At 46.8% G+C, this 23,032-nt stretch overlaps 1 protein-coding gene across 1 annotated transcript in view; it reads left to right on the plus strand.

The window, feature by feature from the left end:
- Positions 1–23,032, plus strand: part of LOC111836336 (IgGFc-binding protein-like) — a 63,081-nt gene that overhangs the window by 4,512 nt on the left and 35,537 nt on the right. Inside the window, exons 9-78 of the mRNA XM_072717048.1 lie at positions 89–217; positions 309–447; positions 599–740; positions 865–1,061; positions 1,146–1,284; positions 1,369–1,485; positions 1,717–1,841; positions 2,151–2,296; positions 2,440–2,583; positions 2,671–2,778; positions 2,989–3,158; positions 3,275–3,480; positions 3,571–3,712; positions 4,221–4,280; positions 4,394–4,587; positions 4,754–4,895; positions 5,150–5,394; positions 5,569–5,717; positions 5,849–5,977; positions 6,069–6,207; positions 6,359–6,500; positions 6,625–6,821; positions 6,906–7,044; positions 7,129–7,245; positions 7,477–7,601; positions 7,911–8,056; positions 8,200–8,343; positions 8,431–8,538; positions 8,749–8,918; positions 9,035–9,240; positions 9,331–9,472; positions 9,981–10,040; positions 10,154–10,347; positions 10,514–10,655; positions 10,910–11,154; positions 11,329–11,477; positions 11,609–11,737; positions 11,829–11,967; positions 12,119–12,260; positions 12,385–12,581; positions 12,666–12,804; positions 12,889–13,005; positions 13,223–13,347; positions 13,684–13,829; positions 13,973–14,116; positions 14,204–14,311; positions 14,522–14,691; positions 14,808–15,013; positions 15,104–15,245; positions 15,754–15,813; positions 15,927–16,120; positions 16,287–16,428; positions 16,683–16,927; positions 17,102–17,250; positions 17,382–17,510; positions 17,602–17,740; positions 17,892–18,033; positions 18,158–18,354; positions 18,439–18,577; positions 18,662–18,778; positions 19,010–19,134; positions 19,471–19,616; positions 19,760–19,903; positions 19,991–20,098; positions 20,309–20,478; positions 20,595–20,800; positions 20,889–21,030; positions 21,540–21,599; positions 21,713–21,906; positions 22,208–22,349. Of these exons, the coding sequence (XP_072573149.1) occupies positions 89–217; positions 309–447; positions 599–740; positions 865–1,061; positions 1,146–1,284; positions 1,369–1,485; positions 1,717–1,841; positions 2,151–2,296; positions 2,440–2,583; positions 2,671–2,778; positions 2,989–3,158; positions 3,275–3,480; positions 3,571–3,712; positions 4,221–4,280; positions 4,394–4,587; positions 4,754–4,895; positions 5,150–5,394; positions 5,569–5,717; positions 5,849–5,977; positions 6,069–6,207; positions 6,359–6,500; positions 6,625–6,821; positions 6,906–7,044; positions 7,129–7,245; positions 7,477–7,601; positions 7,911–8,056; positions 8,200–8,343; positions 8,431–8,538; positions 8,749–8,918; positions 9,035–9,240; positions 9,331–9,472; positions 9,981–10,040; positions 10,154–10,347; positions 10,514–10,655; positions 10,910–11,154; positions 11,329–11,477; positions 11,609–11,737; positions 11,829–11,967; positions 12,119–12,260; positions 12,385–12,581; positions 12,666–12,804; positions 12,889–13,005; positions 13,223–13,347; positions 13,684–13,829; positions 13,973–14,116; positions 14,204–14,311; positions 14,522–14,691; positions 14,808–15,013; positions 15,104–15,245; positions 15,754–15,813; positions 15,927–16,120; positions 16,287–16,428; positions 16,683–16,927; positions 17,102–17,250; positions 17,382–17,510; positions 17,602–17,740; positions 17,892–18,033; positions 18,158–18,354; positions 18,439–18,577; positions 18,662–18,778; positions 19,010–19,134; positions 19,471–19,616; positions 19,760–19,903; positions 19,991–20,098; positions 20,309–20,478; positions 20,595–20,800; positions 20,889–21,030; positions 21,540–21,599; positions 21,713–21,906; positions 22,208–22,349 (10,382 nt within the window). The remainder of the gene's footprint in view (positions 1–88; positions 218–308; positions 448–598; positions 741–864; positions 1,062–1,145; positions 1,285–1,368; positions 1,486–1,716; positions 1,842–2,150; positions 2,297–2,439; positions 2,584–2,670; positions 2,779–2,988; positions 3,159–3,274; positions 3,481–3,570; positions 3,713–4,220; positions 4,281–4,393; positions 4,588–4,753; positions 4,896–5,149; positions 5,395–5,568; positions 5,718–5,848; positions 5,978–6,068; positions 6,208–6,358; positions 6,501–6,624; positions 6,822–6,905; positions 7,045–7,128; positions 7,246–7,476; positions 7,602–7,910; positions 8,057–8,199; positions 8,344–8,430; positions 8,539–8,748; positions 8,919–9,034; positions 9,241–9,330; positions 9,473–9,980; positions 10,041–10,153; positions 10,348–10,513; positions 10,656–10,909; positions 11,155–11,328; positions 11,478–11,608; positions 11,738–11,828; positions 11,968–12,118; positions 12,261–12,384; positions 12,582–12,665; positions 12,805–12,888; positions 13,006–13,222; positions 13,348–13,683; positions 13,830–13,972; positions 14,117–14,203; positions 14,312–14,521; positions 14,692–14,807; positions 15,014–15,103; positions 15,246–15,753; positions 15,814–15,926; positions 16,121–16,286; positions 16,429–16,682; positions 16,928–17,101; positions 17,251–17,381; positions 17,511–17,601; positions 17,741–17,891; positions 18,034–18,157; positions 18,355–18,438; positions 18,578–18,661; positions 18,779–19,009; positions 19,135–19,470; positions 19,617–19,759; positions 19,904–19,990; positions 20,099–20,308; positions 20,479–20,594; positions 20,801–20,888; positions 21,031–21,539; positions 21,600–21,712; positions 21,907–22,207; positions 22,350–23,032) is intronic.

Genomic DNA, 23,032 nt, shown 5'->3' on the forward strand with positions numbered 1-23,032 from the left:
ATTCATCACTTTCCAGTGTTTCCACCATTGCAGTATTTCACTTATGGTTTCAGCTGAAAGATCTTGCCCTTTGCCTTTCTCTGTACAGCTACAAGAATGTTCTTTGTGGTCTGTGTGGTGACTACAATGCAAACCCCAATGATGACTTCCGTACTCCCACTGGTCAACTCGTCACCAATGCCAATGAGTTTGGCCACAGCTGGAACTCTGATCCTAAGTGAGAACAACTTGACTGCATTAAAAGTGTGAAATGGAGTTGGGCTTAATCTCCCAGATAATGTCATGACTTTATTGCCGAATACTTGCAGCTGCAACAAGAAACCCAATGAGACCATCCCTGAATGCACAGACGACGAGCTGGATGTGTTCCAGAGTCCAGCATATTGTGGAATCTTGCTGGACAACAAGGGACCATTCGCTGTCTGTCATCCAAGGGTCAACCCCAATGTGAGTTACCGTGTCAAAACACATATACCATTCAAGGCCAAGGTCAGAAATGCTCATAGCGTTTCAGTGATTAGTAATCATCAGATTGCACTGAGTTATCTGAAGTAGAACAGCATTTATCATTCCGGTAAATTGAGATCTCCCTCTGCAGAAATTCTTCAAAGATTGCCTGTATGACCTCTGCGCTCTGGGTGGAGCTCAGTCATCATTGTGTGAGGCTCTGGAGTCCTACGTCAAGGAGTGCCAGGACCGAGGAGTTGATGTGGGGCCCTGGAGGAATAGCACCTTCTGTCGTGAGTGGCTGCTACTTTGCAGTGTTCACTTATGGCCCATTCTCTGAAATGGTATTTTTTGAAGACCCCAAAACTGCAACCATTTCATATGACACAACTGTACAATATAACTGCTCCCCCACAGCTCTACGCTGCCCCCCTAACAGCCACTATGAGGTGTGTGCCCCCATCTGCCCTCCATCCTGCACCCCTCCCAGTCCAGAGCAGTGCAACAGCCCATGTGCAGAGGGATGTGTTTGCGACCCAGGATACGTCTACAGCTCAGGGCAGTGTGTCAAACGAGAGACCTGTGGCTGCCAGTACAATGGGCAGTACTACCAGGTGAGGTGGCTACATTGTTATGTGGTGTGTGTACGTCCATTTCATTCATCTGACAGAAACTGATAGCTCTGGTCCTTCTCACAGCCCGGAGAAGAATTCTACACCGAGGGCTGTCAGTCAAAATGCAAGTGTGAGGGTGGTGTTGTGACTTGTATAGAAGGTTCATGTCCTCCACAACACATCTGTGAGCTTCAGAACGGACAGCTTGGCTGCTACCCTATAAGTAAGATCTCTCATTTATTGTCGATCTACTGCCAATAAATATGAATAGAGGCACTTACATTAACTTCACTGGCTCCTTCTGAAGGTACCGAGGACTGCTACATATCCGGAGACCCACACTATACCACCTTTGATGGAAAATACTACACTTTCATGGGAACCTGCACCTACACCTTGGCCAGGAGTTGCCAGAATAAGACAGGTACAGCGGCACCATATTTCATCAGCTTCCATTCTAAAGCTTCAACGCTACCACATTATTTCTGTGTTTCTAAGCTAAAAGTACACCGACTGGTATAATCCACTCTATACTACCTTATATATAGCTGAGCTAAAGAGATCCACACTACTGATGAGTCTCTGTCAAACAACGTTTTGGAGCATCTGTGCTTCGCTCTCTGTGGGACTCATGTGACCTTCGCTACATTTCTAGGGCCCTGGTTCTCAGTGGAGGCCAAGAATGAAGAAAGGGGAGTAGCAGGCGTCTCATACCTGCGCAAATTGTACGTGACTGTCAATGGAGTCACGGTCACGCTGATGAAGAGCAGGAGGACATTGGTAGGTAGAAACTGGTGTGCTCCTAGCCACAAGGAATTGTGCTTATTCTTCATACCTTCATCATCTGATCATTTGTTCAGGGCAGTCTGATATCCTGCAGAGATTGTCATCATTCTCCAACTCCAGATCCCTCGTGATGCAGAATGTGGCCTTGCTTATTCCTTCTATTGTTCTTTGCCACTAACCCCTTGACTCAAATACAAATTAGTTTATTTCAAAATAAATGCCCAGCATCTCCACTGTGAATGCTGAGTCTCTCAGTCCAGCGTCGGTTGCCGACTGCCACTCTGCTCCTTCCCTCCCTCTCAGGTGAACGGACTGCAGGTCTCCCTCCCTCACTCGCCCTCTCCATTCATCTCTCTCTCCCTGGCTGGTCAATATGTCACCCTGCAGACCACCTTTGGTCTGACTGTGCGCTGGGATGGCAACCACTATGCTCAAATCTCTGTCCCCAGGTGAGTCTTGGAACAGAAGGTCAACAAATCATGTGAGGGGAGGAATTAAGGGCATGACCTTGAAGTAGCCTCAGTATTGTACAATTGGTGGCTCAGTTTTATCTCAAGTCAGTAATTCCACTCTTTTGGTCTTGACCCTTCAGCTCCTACTCTGAACAAATGTGTGGTCTCTGTGGAGACTACGATGGAAACTCCAACAATGACTTCAAAAAGCCAGGTGGTGCATTAGCTGGTAACTCGGATGAGTTTGGCAACAGTTGGCAGACAGAAGAGGATGAAGATGACAGGTCAGTTCCCATACCTGTGCTCCTTTGGCTTTGATATGGAACATTTGTGTTCCACATCACACCATAATTGTGTTTTTTGTTTCACAGGTGTGAGTCTGACAACAAACCTGACCCACCTTGTGACCCCAGTCTGGAAGCAGAGGTTTCCAAACCCGAGAAATGTGGGAAGCTGAATGACACTCAGGGACCATTTAGGTGAGCACACACGTCATAGGTTGCAGCTCCTGCCTTTCGAGTGATACTGACAAACTCTTACAATCACCGAATCAGCTGAATTGAGTGATGACAGGTTTCAAGTACCCATGCATCTGCAACTTTACTGATGTACAATAGAATCTAAGATATTTGTGGCTTCAGCTCTAGTCTCATGCCTGTGTGCCCTGCATTGGCTCTATCCCTCATTAGGGACTGCATAAAGGTGGTGGACCCCCGACCATACTTCCTCAGCTGTGTATATGACATGTGTCGTTACGAAGGACTTCTGCAGACCTTGTGTGACCAGTTGCAGGCATACACAGATGCCTGTTTGAGTGCTGGAGCGCCTGTCCACCAGTGGAGGGACCCGGACTTCTGTCGTAAGTCTGAGGATTAAATATATACTATCAGATCAAATATAATGACGACTGAACTGAAACACTAGGCTGCACAATATGAAAGTATGTGCTGACCGAAACATCTCCTTGTGCTGCAGCTCTGCCATGCCCACCCAACAGCCACTACTCCCTGTGTGTGAGCTCCTGTCCGGAGACCTGCGTGGGGCCGAATGTAGGAGGGCCGGGCTGTGTAGAACGCTGTGTGGAGGGATGCCAGTGTAATCCCGGATTTGTTCTCAGCAACGATCGCTGTGTTCCTCTGAAAGACTGCGGCTGTGTGGACCCTCAGGGCGCTTACCACCCAGTGAGCCTCCTTCCTAAAGCAAATGATCAAAGTCCCATCTCTGTACCATATGAAATGGCAGGATAAAAGCTGTATGTGTTTGTCCTTTAGGCTAACGAGAGCTGGTACGTGGAGAGTTGTACCCAGAGATGTCTGTGTCGAGGAGAAGGAGTGATTGAGTGCCACGAAACTAGCTGTGGCCCTTCAGAGTCCTGTCAGCTGCAAGACGGAGAATATGGTTGTCATCCTCTAGGTATGAAACACAGTATCTCGGCTTTGAGCTTTTAACCACACGGTGCATTTATGAGGGCCGAGTGCTGCCTCTGAAGGACAATCGCCTCAGGTTCAACAGAAATTTCATATTTTTCCAGCATATAGAAAAGCTGTCGTGATTGTATTAATGTAAAGCTTCTGAACTTGGGTCTCCTGAACAGTAACTGAATGGTCCTAAGTTTCCAATGTAAAAGGGAGAGGAAATGTGTTCAATTGTATAAAATATTTGCCTTAGTTAAATATAAGGTTGGGTGTCACAAAATTTAGAAATTCCGGCAAATGGTAGTGGGAAGATTTCAAAAAGGAGTCATCATCAAATCAGTTCCAAATGTCTCATTATTGCTTAAAATACAGAAAAGAGATAAAGCACATCTGTAATGGGAATGAGTACAAAATCTTTATTATTTTGTATCGAAAGAAAAACAAAAGAATGTCAGAATTTAACTATTAATTTCTTTCCATCAACACTAAACCAACAACATCAACAGTAACTACCACTAAACCACCAACTACCACCACCACTAAACCACCAGCAACTACTCCCCCAGGTAAGCAATTTATGTCAGTTACACAAAAGCCCTGCTATTGCAAGTTTAAACAGCAGAAATTTCTGTGTAACCTCAGACTAATTTCTTCTCCTCTTCTGCTACCCACCCTACAGTGAAGTGTCCTCCCAACTCCCAGTACATTCAATGCGGACCAGCATGTATCCCAAGCTGCCAGGAGCCGTCCAGCAACTGCACGGGGTCCTGCATCAGCGGCTGCTTCTGTGACCCAGGCTATGTGTACCGCGGAAAACGCTGCGTGCCCCTTCACGAGTGTGGCTGTTTAGATGAGCATGACAATTATTACGAGGTAGAAGCATAGGGTGTGAAGACACAAATTTCTGCTAATTCAGTTTATTAAATGTTATCTGACTGTGGGATTAAAAGACAAGTCACTGGACAATCTATTAGAATCAGTCTCTCCCTGAAAACAGCAGCGTCTCTTCTGTCTCTTTTTCATGACGTTCTAACTGCAGTCGGGAGAGATTGTCTTTGGTGACGGCTGCTCCAAGCTATGCCGCTGTGCTGGAAACTACACACTCAGCTGTGTGGACAACTCCTGTATTCCCACGGAGGAGTGTCGAGAAGTCAATGGCGTGTCCAGCTGCTACCCCAAAGGTAGGGAACCTAAAGTCTCAGTAAATATTAGCCTTAACCAAATGTTCACACATGACTGAGTGATTTTGCTTTTACACAGCAGATTTGTAAACAACAGCAATATTCTGATGTGTGCAATGTACAGCTACTTGAAATCAACGCTGGCCTATTGTCCTTGCCTGTTGGAGTGCATGAGGTTCAATGTATCCTTTAGCATCTTCCCACCAATTACATTTAACCTTCTATATTAATCTGCTTCCAATGTTTTTCTCCAGACTCATCCACCTGCATAGTGTCAGGTGACCCCCACTATACCACATTTGATCGACGTAACTACGACTTCATGGGCAACTGCAGCTACCTGTTGGCCAAGCCATGCAACACCACCTTGGCCCCACCTTTCGCAGTGTATGCCGACAACGAGAACCGCTACAACGTCCTGTCCGTCAGCTACCTGAAGGCTGTGCATGTGCACACCCTGGGAGTCGTCGTGTCGATCTTGAAGGGCGGAGTGGTGCAGGTGAGACAGGGAGCTCCACAGAGTCGCAGAAGCAATGGGGGCATCAAATTAGAGTTATGTGTCTGCAGATCAAGGAATAAGTGAGAAGGATGAGCTTGACTATCAAAGAGAGAACTCCATGCCTGAATAGTCTGATGAGTATTCTGCATCCCTCTCTGTGATCTCCTCCCGCAGGTGAATGGGACCACGGTGAACCTGCCTGCCAACCCGGCAAAGGGGCTGTCTGTCTTCCAGCAGGGGACACTCTACACAGTGGTGGCAGATTTTGGGGTGACTGTGCGCTATGATGGCAACCACTACATGGACATCAAAGTTACCAGCGAGTGAGTTTCACCATAGGCTATTAATTACTTTGCTCATGAACACATTCATCACTTTCCAGTGTTTCCACCATTGCAGTATTTCACTTATGGTTTCAGCTGAAAGATCTTGCCCTTTGCCTTTCTCTGTACAGCTACAAGAATGTTCTTTGTGGTCTGTGTGGTGACTACAATGCAAACCCCAATGATGACTTCCGTACTCCCACTGGTCAACTCGTCACCAATGCCAATGAGTTTGGCCACAGCTGGAACTCTGATCCAAAGTGAGAACAACTTGACTGTATTAAAAGTGTGAAATGGAGTTGGGCTCAATCTCCCAGATAATGTCATGACTTTATTGCCGAATACTTGCAGCTGCAACAAGAAACCCAATGAGACCATCCCTGAATGCACAGACGACGAGCTGGATGTGTTCCAGAGTCCAGCATATTGTGGAATCTTGCTGGACAACAAGGGACCATTCGCTGTCTGTCATCCAAGGGTCAACCCCAATGTGAGTTACCGTGTCAAAACACATATACCATTCAAGGCCAAGGTCAGAAATGCTCATAGCGTTTCAGTGATTAGTAATCATCAGATTGCACTGAGTTATCTGAAGTAGAAGAGCATTTATCATTCCGGTAAATTGAGATCTCCCTCTGCAGAAATTCTTCAAAGATTGCCTGTATGACCTCTGCGCTCTGGGTGGAGCTCAGTCATCATTGTGTGAGGCTCTGGAGTCCTACGTCAAGGAGTGCCAGGACCGAGGAGTTGATGTGGGGCCCTGGAGGAATAGCACCTTCTGTCGTGAGTGGCTGCTACTTTGCAGTGTTCACTTATGGCCCATTCTCTGAAATGGTATTTTTTGAAGACCCCAAAACTGCAACCATTTCATATGACACAACTGTACAATATAACTGCTCCCCCACAGCTCTACGCTGCCCCCCTAACAGCCACTATGAGGTGTGTGCCCCCATCTGCCCTCCATCCTGCACCCCTCCCAGTCCAGAGCAGTGCAACAGCCCATGTGCAGAGGGATGTGTTTGCGACCCAGGATACGTCTACAGCTCAGGGCAGTGTGTCAAACGAGAGACCTGTGGCTGCCAGTACAATGGGCAGTACTACCAGGTGAGGTGGCTACATTGTTATGTGGTGTGTGTACGTCCATTTCATTCATCTGACAGAAACTGATAGCTCTGGTCCTTCTCACAGCCCGGAGAAGAATTCTACACCGAGGGCTGTCAGTCAAAATGCAAGTGTGAGGGTGGTGTTGTGACTTGTATAGAAGGTTCATGTCCTCCACAACACATCTGTGAGCTTCAGAACGGACAGCTTGGCTGCTACCCTATAAGTAAGATCTCTCATTTATTGTCGATCTACTGCCAATAAATATGAATAGAGGCACTTACATTAACTTCACTGGCTCCTTCTGAAGGTACCGAGGACTGCTACATATCCGGAGACCCACACTATACCACCTTTGATGGAAAATACTACACTTTCATGGGAACCTGCACCTACACCTTGGCCAGGAGTTGCCAGAATAAGACAGGTACAGCGGCACCATATTTCATCAGCTTCCATTCTAAAGCTTCAAAGCTACCACATTATTTCTGTGTTTCTAAGCTAAAAGTACACCGACTGGTATAATCCACTCTATACTACCTTATATATAGCTGAGCTAAAGAGATCCACACTACTGATGAGTCTCTGTCAAACAACGTTTTGGAGCATCTGTGCTTCACTCTCTGTGGGACTCATGTGACCTTCGCTACATTTCTAGGGCCCTGGTTCTCAGTGGAGGCCAAGAATGAAGAAAGGGGAGTAGCAGGCGTCTCATACCTGCGCAAATTGTACGTGACTGTCAATGGAGTCACGGTCACGCTGATGAAGAGCAGGAGGACATTGGTAGGTAGAAACTGGTGTGCTCCTAGCCACAAGGAATTGTGCTTATTCTTCATACCTTCATCATCTGATCATTTGTTCAGGGCAGTCTGATATCCTGCAGAGATTGTCATCATTCTCCAACTCCAGATCCCTCGTGATGCAGAATGTGGCCTTGCTTATTCCTTCTATTGTTCTTTGCCACTAACCCCTTGACTCAAATACAAATTAGTTTATTTCAAAATAAATGCCCAGCATCTCCACTGTGAATGCTGAGTCTCTCAGTCCAGCGTCGGTTGCCGACTGCCACTCTGCTCCTTCCCTCCCTCTCAGGTGAACGGACTGCAGGTCTCCCTCCCTCACTCGCCCTCTCCATTCATCTCTCTCTCCCTGGCTGGTCAATATGTCACCCTGCAGACCACCTTTGGTCTGACTGTGCGCTGGGATGGCAACCACTATGCTCAAATCTCTGTCCCCAGGTGAGTCTTGGAACAGAAGGTCAACAAATCATGTGAGGGGAGGAATTAAGGGCATGACCTTGAAGTAGCCTCAGTATTGTACAATTGGTGGCTCAGTTTTATCTCAAGTCAGTAATTCCACTCTTTTGGTCTTGACCCTTCAGCTCCTACTCTGAACAAATGTGTGGTCTCTGTGGAGACTACGATGGAAACTCCAACAATGACTTCAAAAAGCCAGGTGGTGCATTAGCTGGTAACTCGGATGAGTTTGGCAACAGTTGGCAGACAGAAGAGGATGAAGATGACAGGTCAGTTCCCATACCTGTGCTCCTTTGGCTTTGATATGGAACATTTGTGTTCCACATCACACCATAATTGTGTTTTTTGTTTCACAGGTGTGAGTCTGACAACAAACCTGACCCACCTTGTGACCCCAGTCTGGAAGCAGAGGTTTCCAAACCCGAGAAATGTGGGAAGCTGAATGACACTCAGGGACCATTTAGGTGAGCACACACGTCATAGGTTGCAGCTCCTGCCTTTCGAGTGATACTGACAAACTCTTACAATCACCGAATCAGCTGAATTGAGTGAAGACAGGTTTCAAGTACCCATGCATCTGCAACTTTACTGATGTACAATAGAATCTAAGATATTTGTGGCTTCAGCTCTAGTCTCATGCCTGTGTGCCATGCATTGGCTCTATCCCTCATTAGGGACTGCATAAAGGTGGTGGACCCCCGACCATACTTCCTCAGCTGTGTATATGACATGTGTCGTTACGAAGGACTTCTGCAGACCTTGTGTGACCAGTTGCAGGCATACACAGATGCCTGTTTGAGTGCTGGAGCGCCTGTCCACCAGTGGAGGGACCCGGACTTCTGTCGTAAGTCTGAGGATTAAATATATACTATCAGATCAAATATAATGACGACTGAACTGAAACACTAGGCTGCACAATATGAAAGTATGTGCTGACCGAAACATCTCCTTGTGCTGCAGCTCTGCCATGCCCACCCAACAGCCACTACTCCCTGTGTGTGAGCTCCTGTCCGGAGACCTGCGTGGGGCCGAATGTAGGAGGGCCGGGCTGTGTAGAACGCTGTGTGGAGGGATGCCAGTGTAATCCCGGATTTGTTCTCAGCAACGATCGCTGTGTTCCTCTGAAAGACTGCGGCTGTGTGGACCCTCAGGGCGCTTACCACCCAGTGAGCCTCCTTCCTAAAGCAAATGATCAAAGTCCCATCTCTGTACCATATGAAATGGCAGGATAAAAGCTGTATGTGTTTGTCCTTTAGGCTAACGAGAGCTGGTACGTGGAGAGTTGTACCCAGAGATGTCTGTGTCGAGGAGAAGGAGTGATTGAGTGCCACGAAACTAGCTGTGGCCCTTCAGAGTCCTGTCAGCTGCAAGACGGAGAATATGGTTGTCATCCTCTAGGTATGAAACACAGTATCTCGGCTTTGAGCTTTTAACCACACGGTGCATTTATGAGGGCCGAGTGCTGCCTCTGAAGGACAATCGCCTCAGGTTCAACAGAAATTTCATATTTTTCCAGCATATAGAAAAGCTGTCGTGATTGTATTAATGTAAAGCTTCTGAACTTGGGTCTCCTGAACAGTAACTGAATGGTCCTAAGTTTCCAATGTAAAAGGGAGAGGAAATGTGTTCAATTGTATAAAATATTTGCCTTAGTTAAATATAAGGTTGGGTGTCACAAAATTTAGAAATTCCGGCAAATGGTAGTGGGAAGATTTCAAAAAGGAGTCATCATCAAATCAGTTCCAAATGTCTCATTATTGCTTAAAATACAGAAAAGAGATAAAGCACATCTGTAATGGGAATGAGTACAAAATCTTTATTATTTTGTATCGAAAGAAAAACAAAAGAATGTCAGAATTTAACTATTAATTTCTTTCCATCAACACTAAACCAACAACATCAACAGTAACTACCACTAAACCACCAACTACCACCACCACTAAACCACCAGCAACTACTCCCCCAGGTAAGCAATTTATGTCAGTTACACAAAAGCCCTGCTATTGCAAGTTTAAACAGCAGAAATTTCTGTGTAACCTCAGACTAATTTCTTCTCCTCTTCTGCTACCCACCCTACAGTGAAGTGTCCTCCCAACTCCCAGTACATTCAATGCGGACCAGCATGTATCCCAAGCTGCCAGGAGCCGTCCAGCAACTGCACGGGGTCCTGCATCAGCGGCTGCTTCTGTGACCCAGGCTATGTGTACCGCGGAAAACGCTGCGTGCCCCTTCACCAGTGTGGCTGTTTAGATGAGCATGACAATTATTACGAGGTAGAAGCATAGGGTGTGAAGACACAAATTTCTGCTAATTCAGTTTATTAAATGTTATCTGACTGTGGGATTAAAAGACAAGTCACTGGACAATCTATTAGAATCAGTCTCTCCCTGAAAACAGCAGCGTCTCTTCTGTCTCTTTTTCATGACGTTCTAACTGCAGTCGGGAGAGATTGTCTTTGGTGACGGCTGCTCCAAGCTATGCCGCTGTGCTGGAAACTATACACTCAGCTGTGTGGACAACTCCTGTATTCCCACGGAGGAGTGTCGAGAAGTCAATGGCGTGTCCAGCTGCTACCCCAAAGGTAGGGAACCTAAAGTCTCAGTAAATATTAGCCTTAACCAAATGTTCACACATGACTGAGTGATTTTGCTTTTACACAGCAGATTTGTAAACAACAGCAATATTCTGATGTGTGCAATGTACAGCTACTTGAAATCAACGCTGGCCTATTGTCCTTGCCTGTTGGAGTGCATGAGGTTCAATGTATCCTTTAGCATCTTCCCACCAATTACGTTTAACCTTCTATATTAATCTGCTTCCAATGTTTTTCTCCAGACTCATCCACCTGCATAGTGTCAGGAGACCCCCACTATACCACATTTGATCGACGTAACTACGACTTCATGGGCAACTGCAGCTACCTGTTGGCCAAGCCATGCAACACCACCTTGGCCCCACCTTTCGCAGTGTATGCCGACAACGAGAACCGCTACAACGTCCTGTCCGTCAGCTACCTGAAGGCTGTGCATGTGCACACCCTGGGAGTCGTCGTGTCGATCTTGAAGGGCGGAGTGGTGCAGGTGAGACAAGGAGCTCCACAGAGTCGCAGAAGCAATGGGGGCATCAAATTAGACTTATGTGTCTGCAGATCAAGGAATAAGTGAGAAGGATGAGCTTGACTATCAAAGAGAGAACTCCATGCCTGAATAGTCTGATGAGTATTCTGCATCCCTCTCTGTGATCTCCTCCCGCAGGTGAATGGGACCACGGTGAACCTGCCTGCCAACCCGGCAAAGGGGCTGTCTGTCTTCCAGCAGGGGACACTCTACACAGTGGTGGCAGATTTTGGGGTGACTGTGCGCTATGATGGCAACCACTACATGGACATCAAAGTTACCAGCGAGTGAGTTACACCATAGGCTATTAATTACTTTGCTCCTGAACACATTCATCACTTTCCAGTGTTTCCACCATTGCAGTATTTCACTTATGGTTTCAGCTGAAAGATCTTGCCCTTTGCCTTTCTCTGTACAGCTACAAAAATGTTCTTTGTGGTCTGTGTGGTGACTACAATGCAAACCCCAATGATGACTTCCGTACTCCCACTGGTCAACTCGTCACCAATGCCAATGAGTTTGGCCACAGCTGGAACTCTGATCCTAAGTGAGAACAACTTGACTGCATTAAAAGTGTGAAATGGAGTTGGGCTTAATCTCCCAGATAATGTCATGACTTTATTGCCGACTGCTTGCAGCTGCAACAAGAAACCCAATGAGACCATCCCTGAATGCACAGACGACGAGCTGGATGTGTTCCAGAGTCCTGCATATTGTGGAATCTTGCTGGACAACAAGGGACCATTCGCTGTCTGTCATCCAAGGGTCAACCCCAATGTGAGTTACCGTGTCAAAACATATATACCATTCAAAGCCAAGGTCAGAAATGCTCATAGCGTTTCAGTGATTAGTAATCATCAGATTGCACCGAGTTATCTGAAGTAGAAGAGCATTTATCATTCCGGTAAATTGAGATCTCCCTCTGCAGAAATTCTTCAAAGATTGTCTGTTTGACCTCTGCGCTCTGGGTGGAGCTCAGTCATCATTGTGTGAGGCTCTGGAGTCCTACGTCAAGGAGTGCCAGGACCGAGGAGTTGATGTGGGGCCCTGGAGGAATAGCAACTTCTGTCGTGAGTGGCTGCTACTTTGCAGTAATCACTTATGGCCCATTCTCTGAAATGGTATTTTTTGAAGACCCCAAAACTGCAACCATTTCATATGACACAACTGTACAATATAACTGCTCCCCCACAGCTCTACGCTGCCCCCCTAACAGCCACTATGAGGTGTGTGCCCCCGTCTGCCCTCCATCCTGCACCCCTCCCAGTCCAGAGCAGTGCAACAGCCCATGCGCAGAGGGATGTGTTTGCGACCCAGGATACGTCTACAGCTCAGGGCAGTGTGTCAAACGAGAGACCTGTGGCTGTCAGTACAATGGGCAGTACTACCAGGTGAGGTGGCTACATTGTTATGTGGTGTATGTACGTCCATTTCATTCATCTGACAGAAACTGATAGCTCTGGTCTTTCTCACAGCCAGGAGAAGAATTCTACACCGAGGGCTGTCAGTCAAAATGCAAGTGTGAGGGTGGTGTTGTGACTTGCATAGAAGGTTCATGTCCTCCACAACACATCTGTGAGCTTCAGAACGGACAGCTTGGCTGCTACCCTATAAGTAAGATCTCTCATTTATTGTCGATCTACTGCCAATAAATATGAATAGAGGCACTTACGTTAACCTCACTGGCTCCTTCTGAAGGTACCGAGGACTGCTACATATCCGGAGACCCACACTATACCACCTTTGATGGAAAATACTACACTTTCATGGGAACCTGCACCTACACCTTGGCCAGGAGTTGCCAGAATAAGACAGGTACAGCGGCACCATATTTCATCAGCTTCAACGCTACCACATTATTTCTGTGTTTCTAAGCTAAAAGTACACCGACTGGTACAATCAACTCTATACTACCGTATATATAGCTGAGCTAAAGAGATCCACACTACTGGTGAGTCTCTGTCAAAAAACGTTTTGGAGCATCTGTGCTTCACTCTCTGTGGGACTCATGTGGCCTTCGCTACATTTCTAGGGCCCTGGTTCTCAGTGGAGGCCAAGAATGAAGAAAGGGGAGTAGCAGGCGTCTCATACCTGCGCAAACTGTACGTGACTGTCAATGGAGTCACGGTCACGCTGATGAAGAGCAGGAGGACATTGGTAGGTGGAAACTGGTGTGCTCCTAGCCACAGGCAATTGTGCTGTGGTAATGGAATAAGGGACTTTGACTTATTCTTCATGCCTTCATCATCTGATCATTTGTTCAGGGCAGTCTAATATCCTGCAGAGATTGTCATCATTCTCCAACTCCAGATCCCTCGTGATGCAGAATGTGGCCTTGCTTATTCCTTCAATTGTTCTTTGCCACTAACCCCTTGACTCAAATACAAATTAGTTTATTTCAAAATAAACGCCCAGCATCTCCACTGTGAATGCTGAGTCTCTCAGTCCAGCGTCGGTTGCCGACTGACACTCTGCTCCTTCCCTCCCTCTCAGGTGAACGGACTGCAGGTCTCCCTCCCTCACTCGCCCTCTCCATTCATCTCTCTCTCCCTGGCTGGTCAATATGTCACCCTGCAGACCACCTTTGGTCTGACTGTGCGCTGGGATGGTAACCACTATGCTCAAATCTCTGTCCCCAGGTGAGTCTCGGAACAGAAGGTCAACAAATAATGTGAGGGGAGGAATTAAGGGCATGACCTTGAAGTAGCCTCAATATTGTACGATTGGTGGCTCAGTTTTATCTCAAGTCAGTAATTCCACTCTTTTGGTCTTGACCCTTCAGCTCCTACTCTGAACAAATGTGTGGTCTCTGTGGAGACTACGATGGAAACTCCAACAATGACTTCAAAAAGCCTGGTGGTGCATTAGCTGGTAACTCGGATGAGTTTGGCAACAGTTGGCAGACAGAAGAGGATGAAGATGACAGGTCAGTTCCCATACCTGTGCTCCTTTGGCTTTGATATGGAACATTTGTGTTCCACATCACACCATAATTGTGTTTTTTGTTTCACAGGTGTGAGTCTGACAACAAACCTGACCCACCTTGTGACCCCAGTCTGGAAGCAGAGGTTTCCAAACCCGAGAAATGTGGGAAGCTGAATGACACTCAGGGACCATTCAGGTGAGCACACACGTCATAGGTTGCAGCTCCTGCCTTTCGAGTGATACTGACAAACTCTTACAATCACCGAATCAGCTGAATTGAGTGATGACAGGTTTCAAGTACCCATGCATCTGCAACTTTACTGATGTACAATAGAATCTAAGATATTTGTGGCTTCAGCTCTAGTCTCATGCCTGTGTGCCCTGCATTGGCTCTATCCCTCATTAGGGACTGCATAAAGGTGGTGGACCCCCGACCATACTTCCTCAGCTGTGTATATGACATGTGTCGTTACGAAGGACTTCTGCAGACCTTGTGTGACCAGTTGCAGGCATACACAGATGCCTGTTTGAGTGCTGGAGCGCCTGTCCACCAGTGGAGGGACCCGGACTTCTGTCGTAAGTCTGAGGATTAAATATATACTATCAGATCAAATATAATGACGACTGAACTGAAACACTAGGCTGCACAATATGAAAGTATGTGCTGACCGAAACATCTCCTTGTGCTGCAGCTCTGCCATGCCCACCCAACAGCCACTACTCCCTGTGTGTGAGCTCCTGTCCGGAGACCTGCGTGGGGCCGAATGTAGGAGGGCCGGGCTGTGTAGAACGCTGTGTGGAGGGATGCCAGTGTAATCCCGGATTTGTTCTCAGCAACGATCGCTGTGTTCCTCTGAAAGACTGCGGCTGTGTGGACCCTCAGGGCGCTTACCACCCAGTGAGCCTCCTTCCTAAAGCAAATGATCAAAGTCCCATCTCTGTACCATATGAAATGGCAGGATAAAAGCTGTATGTGTTTGTCCTTTAGGCTAACGAGAGCTGGTACGTGGAGAGTTGTACCCAGAGATGTCTGTGTCGAGGAGAAGGAGTGATTGAGTGCCACGAAACTAGCTGTGGCCCTTCAGAGTCCTGTCAGCTGCAAGACGGAGAATATGGTTGTCATCCTCTAGGTATGAAACACAGTATCTCGGCTTTGAGCTTTTAACCACACGGTGCATTTATGAGGGCCGAGTGCTGCCTCTGAAGGACAATCGCCTCAGGTTCAACAGAAATTTCATATTTTTCCAGCATATAGAAAAGCTGTCGTGATTGTATTAATGTAAAGCTTCTGAACTTGGGTCTCCTGAACAGTAACTGAATGGTCCTAAGTTTCCAATGTAAAAGGGAGAGGAAATGTGTTCAATTGTATAAAATATTTGCCTTAGTTAAATATAAGGTTGGGTGTCACAAAATTTAGAAATTCCGGCAAATGGTAGTGGGAAGATTTCAAAAAGGAGTCATCATCAAATCAGTTCCAAATGTCTCATTATTGCTTAAAATACAGAAAAGAGATAAAGCACATCTGTAATGGGAATGAGTATAAAATCTTTATTATTTTGTATCGAAAGAAAAACAAAAGAATGTCAGAATTTAACTATTAATTTCTTTCCATCAACACTAAACCAACAACATCAACAGTAACTACCACTAAACCACCAACTACCACCACCACTAAACCACCAGCAACTACTCCCCCAGGTAAGCAATTTATGTCAGTTACACAAAAGCCCTGCTATTGCAAGTTTAAACAGCAGAAATTTCTGTGTAACCTCAGACTAATTTCTTCTCCTCTTCTGCTACCCACCCTACAGTGAAGTGTCCTCCCAACTCCCAGTACATTCAATGCGGACCAGCATGTATCCCAAGCTGCCAGGAGCCGTCCAGCAACTGCACGGGGTCCTGCATCAGCGGCTGCTTCTGTGACCCAGGCTATGTGTACCGCGGAAAACGCTGCGTGCCCCTTCACGAGTGTGGCTGTTTAGATGAGCATGACAATTATTACGAGGTAGAAGCATAGGGTGTGAAGACACAAATTTCTGCTAATTCAGTTTATTAAATGTTATCTGACTGTGGGATTAAAAGACAAGTCACTGGACAATCTATTAGAATCAGTCTCTCCCTGAAAACAGCAGCGTCTCTTCTGTCTCTTTTTCGTGACGTTCTAACTGCAGTCGGGAGAGATTGTCTTTGGTGACGGCTGCTCCAAGCTATGCCGCTGTGCTGGAAACTATACACTCAGCTGTGTGGACAACTCCTGTATTCCCACGGAGGAGTGTCGAGAAGTCAATGGCGTGTCCAGCTGCTACCCCAAAGGTAGGGAACCTAAAGTCTCAGTAAATATTAGCCTTAACCAAATGTTCACACATGACTGAGTGATTTTGCTTTTACACAGCAGATTTGTAAACAACAGCAATATTCTGATGTGTGCAATGTACAGCTACTTGAAATCAACGCTGGCCTATTGTCCTTGCCTGTTGGAGTGCATGAGGTTCAATGTATCCTTTAGCATCTTCCCACCAATTACGTTTAACCTTCTATATTAATCTGCTTCCAATGTTTTTCTCCAGACTCATCCACCTGCATAGTGTCAGGAGACCCCCACTATACCACATTTGATCGACGTAACTACGACTTCATGGGCAACTGCAGCTACCTGTTGGCCAAGCCATGCAACACCACCTTGGCCCCACCTTTCGCAGTGTATGCCGACAACGAGAACCGCTACAACGTCCTGTCCGTCAGCTACCTGAAGGCTGTGCATGTGCACACCCTGGGAGTCGTCGTGTCGATCTTGAAGGGCGGAGTGGTGCAGGTGAGACAAGGAGCTCCACAGAGTCGCAGAAGCAATGGGGGCATCAAATTAGACTTATGTGTCTGCAGATCAAGGAATAAGTGAGAAGGATGAGCTTGACTATCAAAGAGAGAACTCCATGCCTGAATAGTCTGATGAGTATTCTGCATCCCTCTCTGTGATCTCCTCCCGCAGGTGAATGGGACCACGGTGAACCTGCCTGCCAACCCGGCAAAGGGGCTGTCTGTCTTCCAGCAGGGGACACTCTACACAGTGGTGGCAGATTTTGGGGTGACTGTGCGCTATGATGGCAACCACTACATGGACATCAAAGTTACCAGCGAGTGAGTTTCACCATAGGCTATTAATTACTTTGCTCATGAACACATTCATCACTTTCCAGTGTTTCCACCATTGCAGTATTTCACTTATGGTTTCAGCTGAAAGATCTTGCCCTTTGCCTTTCTCTGTACAGCTACAAAAATGTTCTTTGTGGTCTGTGTGGTGACTACAATGCAAACCCCAATGATGACTTCCGTACTCCCACTGGTCAACTCGTCACCAATGCCAATGAGTTTGGCCACAGCTGGAACTCTGATCCTAAGTGAGAACAACTTGACTGCATTAAAAGTGTGAAATGGAGTTGGGCTTAATCTCCCAGATAATGTCATGACTTTATTGCCGACTGCTTGCAGCTGCAACAAGAAACCCAATGAGACCATCCCTGAATGCACAGACGACGAGCTGGATGTGTTCCAGAGTCCTGCATATTGTGGAATCTTGCTGGACAACAAGGGACCATTCGCTGTCTGTCATCCAAGGGTCAACCCCAATGTGAGTTACCGTGTCAAAACATATATACCATTCAAAGCCAAGGTCAGAAATGCTCATAGCGTTTCAGTGATTAGTAATCATCAGATTGCACCGAGTTATCTGAAGTAGAAGAGCATTTATCATTCCGGTAAATTGAGATCTCCCTCTGCAGAAATTCTTCAAAGATTGTCTGTTTGACCTCTGCGCTCTGGGTGGAGCTCAGTCATCATTGTGTGAGGCTCTGGAGTCCTACGTCAAGGAGTGCCAGGACCGAGGAGTTGATGTGGGGCCCTGGAGGAATAGCACCTTCTGTCGTGAGTGGCTGCTACTTTGCAGTAATCACTTATGGCCCATTCTCTGAAATGGTATTTTTTGAAGACCCCAAAACTGCAACCATTTCATATGACACAACTGTACAATATAACTGCTCCCCCACAGCTCTACGCTGCCCCCCTAACAGCCACTATGAGGTGTGTGCCCCCGTCTGCCCTCCATCCTGCACCCCTCCCAGTCCAGAGCAGTGCAACAGCCCATGTGCAGAGGGATGTGTTTGCGACCCAGGATATGTCTACAGCTCAGGGCAGTGTGTCAAACGAGAGACCTGTGGCTGTCAGTACAATGGGCAGTACTACCAGGTGAGGTGGCTACATTGTTATGTGGTGTATGTACGTCCATTTCATTCATCTGACAGAAACTGATAGCTCTGGTCTTTCTCACAGCCCGGAGAAGAATTCTACACCGAGGGTTGTCAGTCAAAATGCAAGTGTGAGGGTGGTGTTGTGACTTGTATAGAAGGTTCATGTCCTCCACAACACATCTGTGAGCTTCAGAACGGACAGCTTGGCTGCTACCCTATAAGTAAGATCTCTCATTTATTGTCGATCTACTGCCAATAAATATGAATAGAGGCACTTACATTAACCTCACTGACTCCTTCTGAAGGTACCGAGGACTGCTACATATCCGGAGACCCACACTATACCACCTTTGATGGAAAATACTACACTTTCATGGGAACCTGCACCTACACCTTGGCCAGGAGTTGCCAGAATAAGACAGGTACAGCGGCACCATATTTCATCAGCTTCCATTCTAAAGCTTCAACGCTACCACATTATTTCTGTGTTTCTAAGCTAAAAGTACACTGACTGGTACAATCCACTCTATACTACCGTATATATAGCTGAGCTAAAGAGATCCACACTACTGATGAGTCTCTGTCAAAAAACGTTTTGGAGCATCTGTGCTTCACTCTCTGTGGGACTCATGTGGCCTTCGCTACATTTCTAGGGCCCTGGTTCTCAGTGGAGGCCAAGAATGAAGAAAGGGGAGTAGCAGGCGTCTCATACCTGCGCAAATTGTACGTGACTGTCAATGGAGTCACGGTCACGCTGATGAAGAGCAGGAGGACATTGGTAGGTGGAAACTGGTGTGCTCCTAGCCACAAGGAATTGTGCTGTGGTAATGGAATAAGGGACTTTGACTTATTCTTCATGCCTTCATCATCTGATCATTTGTTCAGGGCAGTCTGATATCCTGCAGAGATTGTCATCATTCTCCAACTCCAGATCCCTCGTGATGCAGAATGTGGCCTTGCTTATTCCTTCTATTGTTCTTTGCCACTAACCCCTTGACTCAAATACAAATTAGTTTATTTCAAAATAAACGCCCAGCATCTCCACTGTGAATGCTGAGTCTCTCAGTCCAGCGTCGGTTGCCGACTGACACTCTGCTCCTTCCCTCCCTCTCAGGTAAACGGACTGCAGGTCTCCCTCCCTCACTCGCCCTCTCCATTCATCTCTCTCTCCCTGGCTGGTCAATATGTCACCCTGCAGACCACCTTTGGTCTAACTGTGCGCTGGGATGGCAACCACTATGCTCAAATCTCTGTCCCCAGGTGAGTCTTGGAACAGAAGGTCAACAAATCATGTGAGGGGAGGAATTAAGGGCATGACCTTGAAGTAGCCTCAGTATTGTACAATTGGTGGCTCAGTTTTATCTCAAGTCAGTAATTCCACTCTTTTGGTCTTGACCCTTCAGCTCCTACTCTGAACAAATGTGTGGTCTCTGTGGAGACTACGATGGAAACTCCAACAATGACTTCAAAAAGCCAGGTGGTGCATTAGCTGGTAACTCGGATGAGTTTGGCAACAGTTGGCAGACAGAAGAGGATGAAGATGACAGGTCAGTTCCCATACCTGTGCTCCTTTGGCTTTGATATGGAACATTTGTGTTCCACATCACACCATAATTGTGTTTTTTGTTTCACAGGTGTGAGTCTGACAACAAACCTGACCCACCTTGTGACCCCAGTCTGGAAGCAGAGGTTTCCAAACCCGAGAAATGTGGGAAGCTGAATGACACTCAGGGACCATTTAGGTGAGCACACACGTCATAGGTTGCAGCTCCTGCCTTTCGAGTGATACTGACAAACTCTTACAATCACCGAATCAGCTGAATTGAGTGATGACAGGTTTCAAGTACCCATGCATCTGCAACTTAACTGTTGTACAATAGAATCTAAGATATTTGTTGCTTCAGCTCTAGTCTCATGCCTGTGTGCCCTGCATTGGCTCTATCCCTCATTAGGGACTGCATAAAGGTGGTGGACCCCCGACCATACTTCCTCAGCTGTGTATATGACATGTGTCGTTACGAAGGACTTCTGCAGACCTTGTGTGACCAGATGCAGGCATACACAGATGCCTGTTTGAGTGCTGGAGCGCCTGTCCACCAGTGGAGGGACCCGGACTTCTGTCGTAAGTCTGAGAATTAAATATATACTATCAGATCAAATATAATGACGACTGAACTGAAACACTAGGCTGCACAATATGAAAGTATGTGCTGACTGAAACATCTCCTTGTGCTGCAGCTCTGCCATGCCCACCCAACAGCCACTACTCCCTGTGTGTGAGCTCCTGTCCGGAGACCTGCGTGGGGCCGAATATAGGAGGGCCGGGCTGTGTAGAACGCTGTGTGGAGGGATGCCAGTGTAATCCCGGATTTGTTCTCAGCAACGATCGCTGTGTTCCTCTGAAAGACTGCGGCTGTGTGGACCCTCAGGGCGCTTACCACCCAGTGAGCCTCCTTCCTAAAGCAAATTATCAAAGTCCCATCTCTGTACCATATGAAATGGCAGGATAAAAGCTGTGTGTTTGTCCTTTAGGCTAACGAGAGCTGGTACGTGGAGAGTTGTACCCAGAGATGTCTGTGTCGAGGAGAAGGAGTGATTGAGTGCCACGAAACTAGCTGTGGCCCTTCAGAGTCCTGTCAGCTGCAAGACGGAGAATATGGTTGTCATCCTCTAGGTATGAAACACAGTATCTCGGCTTTGAGCTTTTAACCACACGGTGTATTTATGAGGGCCGAGTGCTGCCTCTGAAGGACAATCGCCTATGGTTCAACAGAAATTTCATATTTTTCCAGCATATTGAAGAGCTGTTCGTGATTGTATTGATGTAAGGCTTCTGAACATGGGTCTCCTGAACAGTAACTGAATGGTCCTAAGTTTCCAATGTAAAAGGGAGAGGAAATGTGTTCAATTGTATAAGATATTTGCCTTAGTTAAATATAAGGTTGGGTGTCACAAAATTTAGAAATTCCGGCAAATGGTAGTGGGAAGATTTCAAAAAGGAGTCATCATCAAATCAGTTCCAAATGTCTCATTGTTGCTTAAAATACAGAAAAGAGATAAAGCACATCTGTAATGGGAATGAGTACAAAATCTATATTATTTTGTATTGAAAGAAAAACAATAGAATGTCAGAATTTAACTATTCATTTCTTTCCATCAACACTAAACCAACAACATCAACAGTAACTACCACTAAACCACCAACTACCACCACCACTAAACCACCAGCAACTACTCCCCCAGGTAAGCAATTTATGTCAGTTACACAAAAGCCCTGCTATTGCAAGTTTAAACAGCAGAAATTTCTGTGTAACCTCAGACTATTTTCTTCTCCTCTTCTGCTACCCACCCTACAGTGAAGTGTCCTCCCAACTCCCAGTACATTCAATGCGGACCAGCATGCATCCCAAGCTGCCAGGAGCCGTCCAGCAACTGCACGGGGTCCTGCATCAGCGGCTGCTTCTGTGACCCAGGCTATGTGTACCGCGGAAAACGCTGCGTGCCCCTTCACGAGTGTGGCTGTTTAGATGAGCATGACAATTATTACGAGGTAGAAGCATAGGGTGTGAAGACACAAATTTCTGCTAAATAATCTGCAATTACCTGAATTTGACTTCATTATATCTACTATATTTAACTGAGAGTGTGAATATTATGTTTTGTGAGACTCTGCACATTTAAAATATAAAGCTTCTTCACTTAGTACTGTCTTACCTCAACTAATTCAGTTTATTAAATGTTATCTGACTGTGGGATTAAAAGACAAGTCACTGGACAATCTATTAGAATCAGTCTCTCCCTGAAAACAGCAGCGTCTCTTCTGTCTCTTTTTCGTGACGTTCTAACTGCAGTCGGGAGAGATTGTCTTTGGTGACGGCTGCTCCAAGCTATGCCGCTGTGCTGGAAACTACACACTCAGCTGTGTGGACAACTCCTGTATTCCCACGGAGGAGTGTCGAGAAGTCAATGGCGTGTCCAGCTGCTACCCCAAAGGTAGGGAACCTAAAGTCTCAGTAAATATTAGCCTTAACCAAATGTTCACACATGACTGAGTGATTTTGCTTTTACACAGCAGATTTGTAAACAACAGCAATATTCTGATGTGTGCAATGTACAGCTACTTGAAATCAACGCTGGCCTATTGTCCTTGCCTGTTGGAGTGCATGAGGTTCAATGTATCCTTTAGCATCTTCCCACCAATTACATTTAACCCATCCATCCATCCATCCATTTTCTCCCGCTTATCCGAGGTCGGGTCGTGGGGGCAGCAGTCTCAGCAGGGAAACCCAGACTTCCCTCTCCCCGGCCACTTCCTCCAGCTCCTCTGGGGGAATCCCGAGGCGTTCCCAGGCCAGCCGAGAGACATAGTCCCTCCAGCGTGTCCTGGGTCTTCCCCGGGGCCTCCTCCCAGTGGGACATGCCCGGAACACCTCACCAGGGAGGCGCCCAGGAGGCATCCTAATCAGATGCCCGAGCCACCTCATCTGACTCCTCTCAATGCGGAGGAGCAGCGGCTCTACTCTGAGTCCCTCCCGAATGACCGAGCTCCTCACCCTATCTCTAAGGGAGAGCCCAGCCACCCTGCGGAGGAAACTCATTTCGGCCGCTTGCACTCGCGATCTCGTTCTTTCGGTCACTACCCACAGCTCGTGACCATAGGTGAGGGTAGGAACGTA

Source organism: Paramormyrops kingsleyae, chromosome 10, assembly GCF_048594095.1.
Source record: "Paramormyrops kingsleyae isolate MSU_618 chromosome 10, PKINGS_0.4, whole genome shotgun sequence".
Classification (NCBI taxonomy): Eukaryota; Metazoa; Chordata; class Actinopteri; order Osteoglossiformes; family Mormyridae; genus Paramormyrops; species Paramormyrops kingsleyae.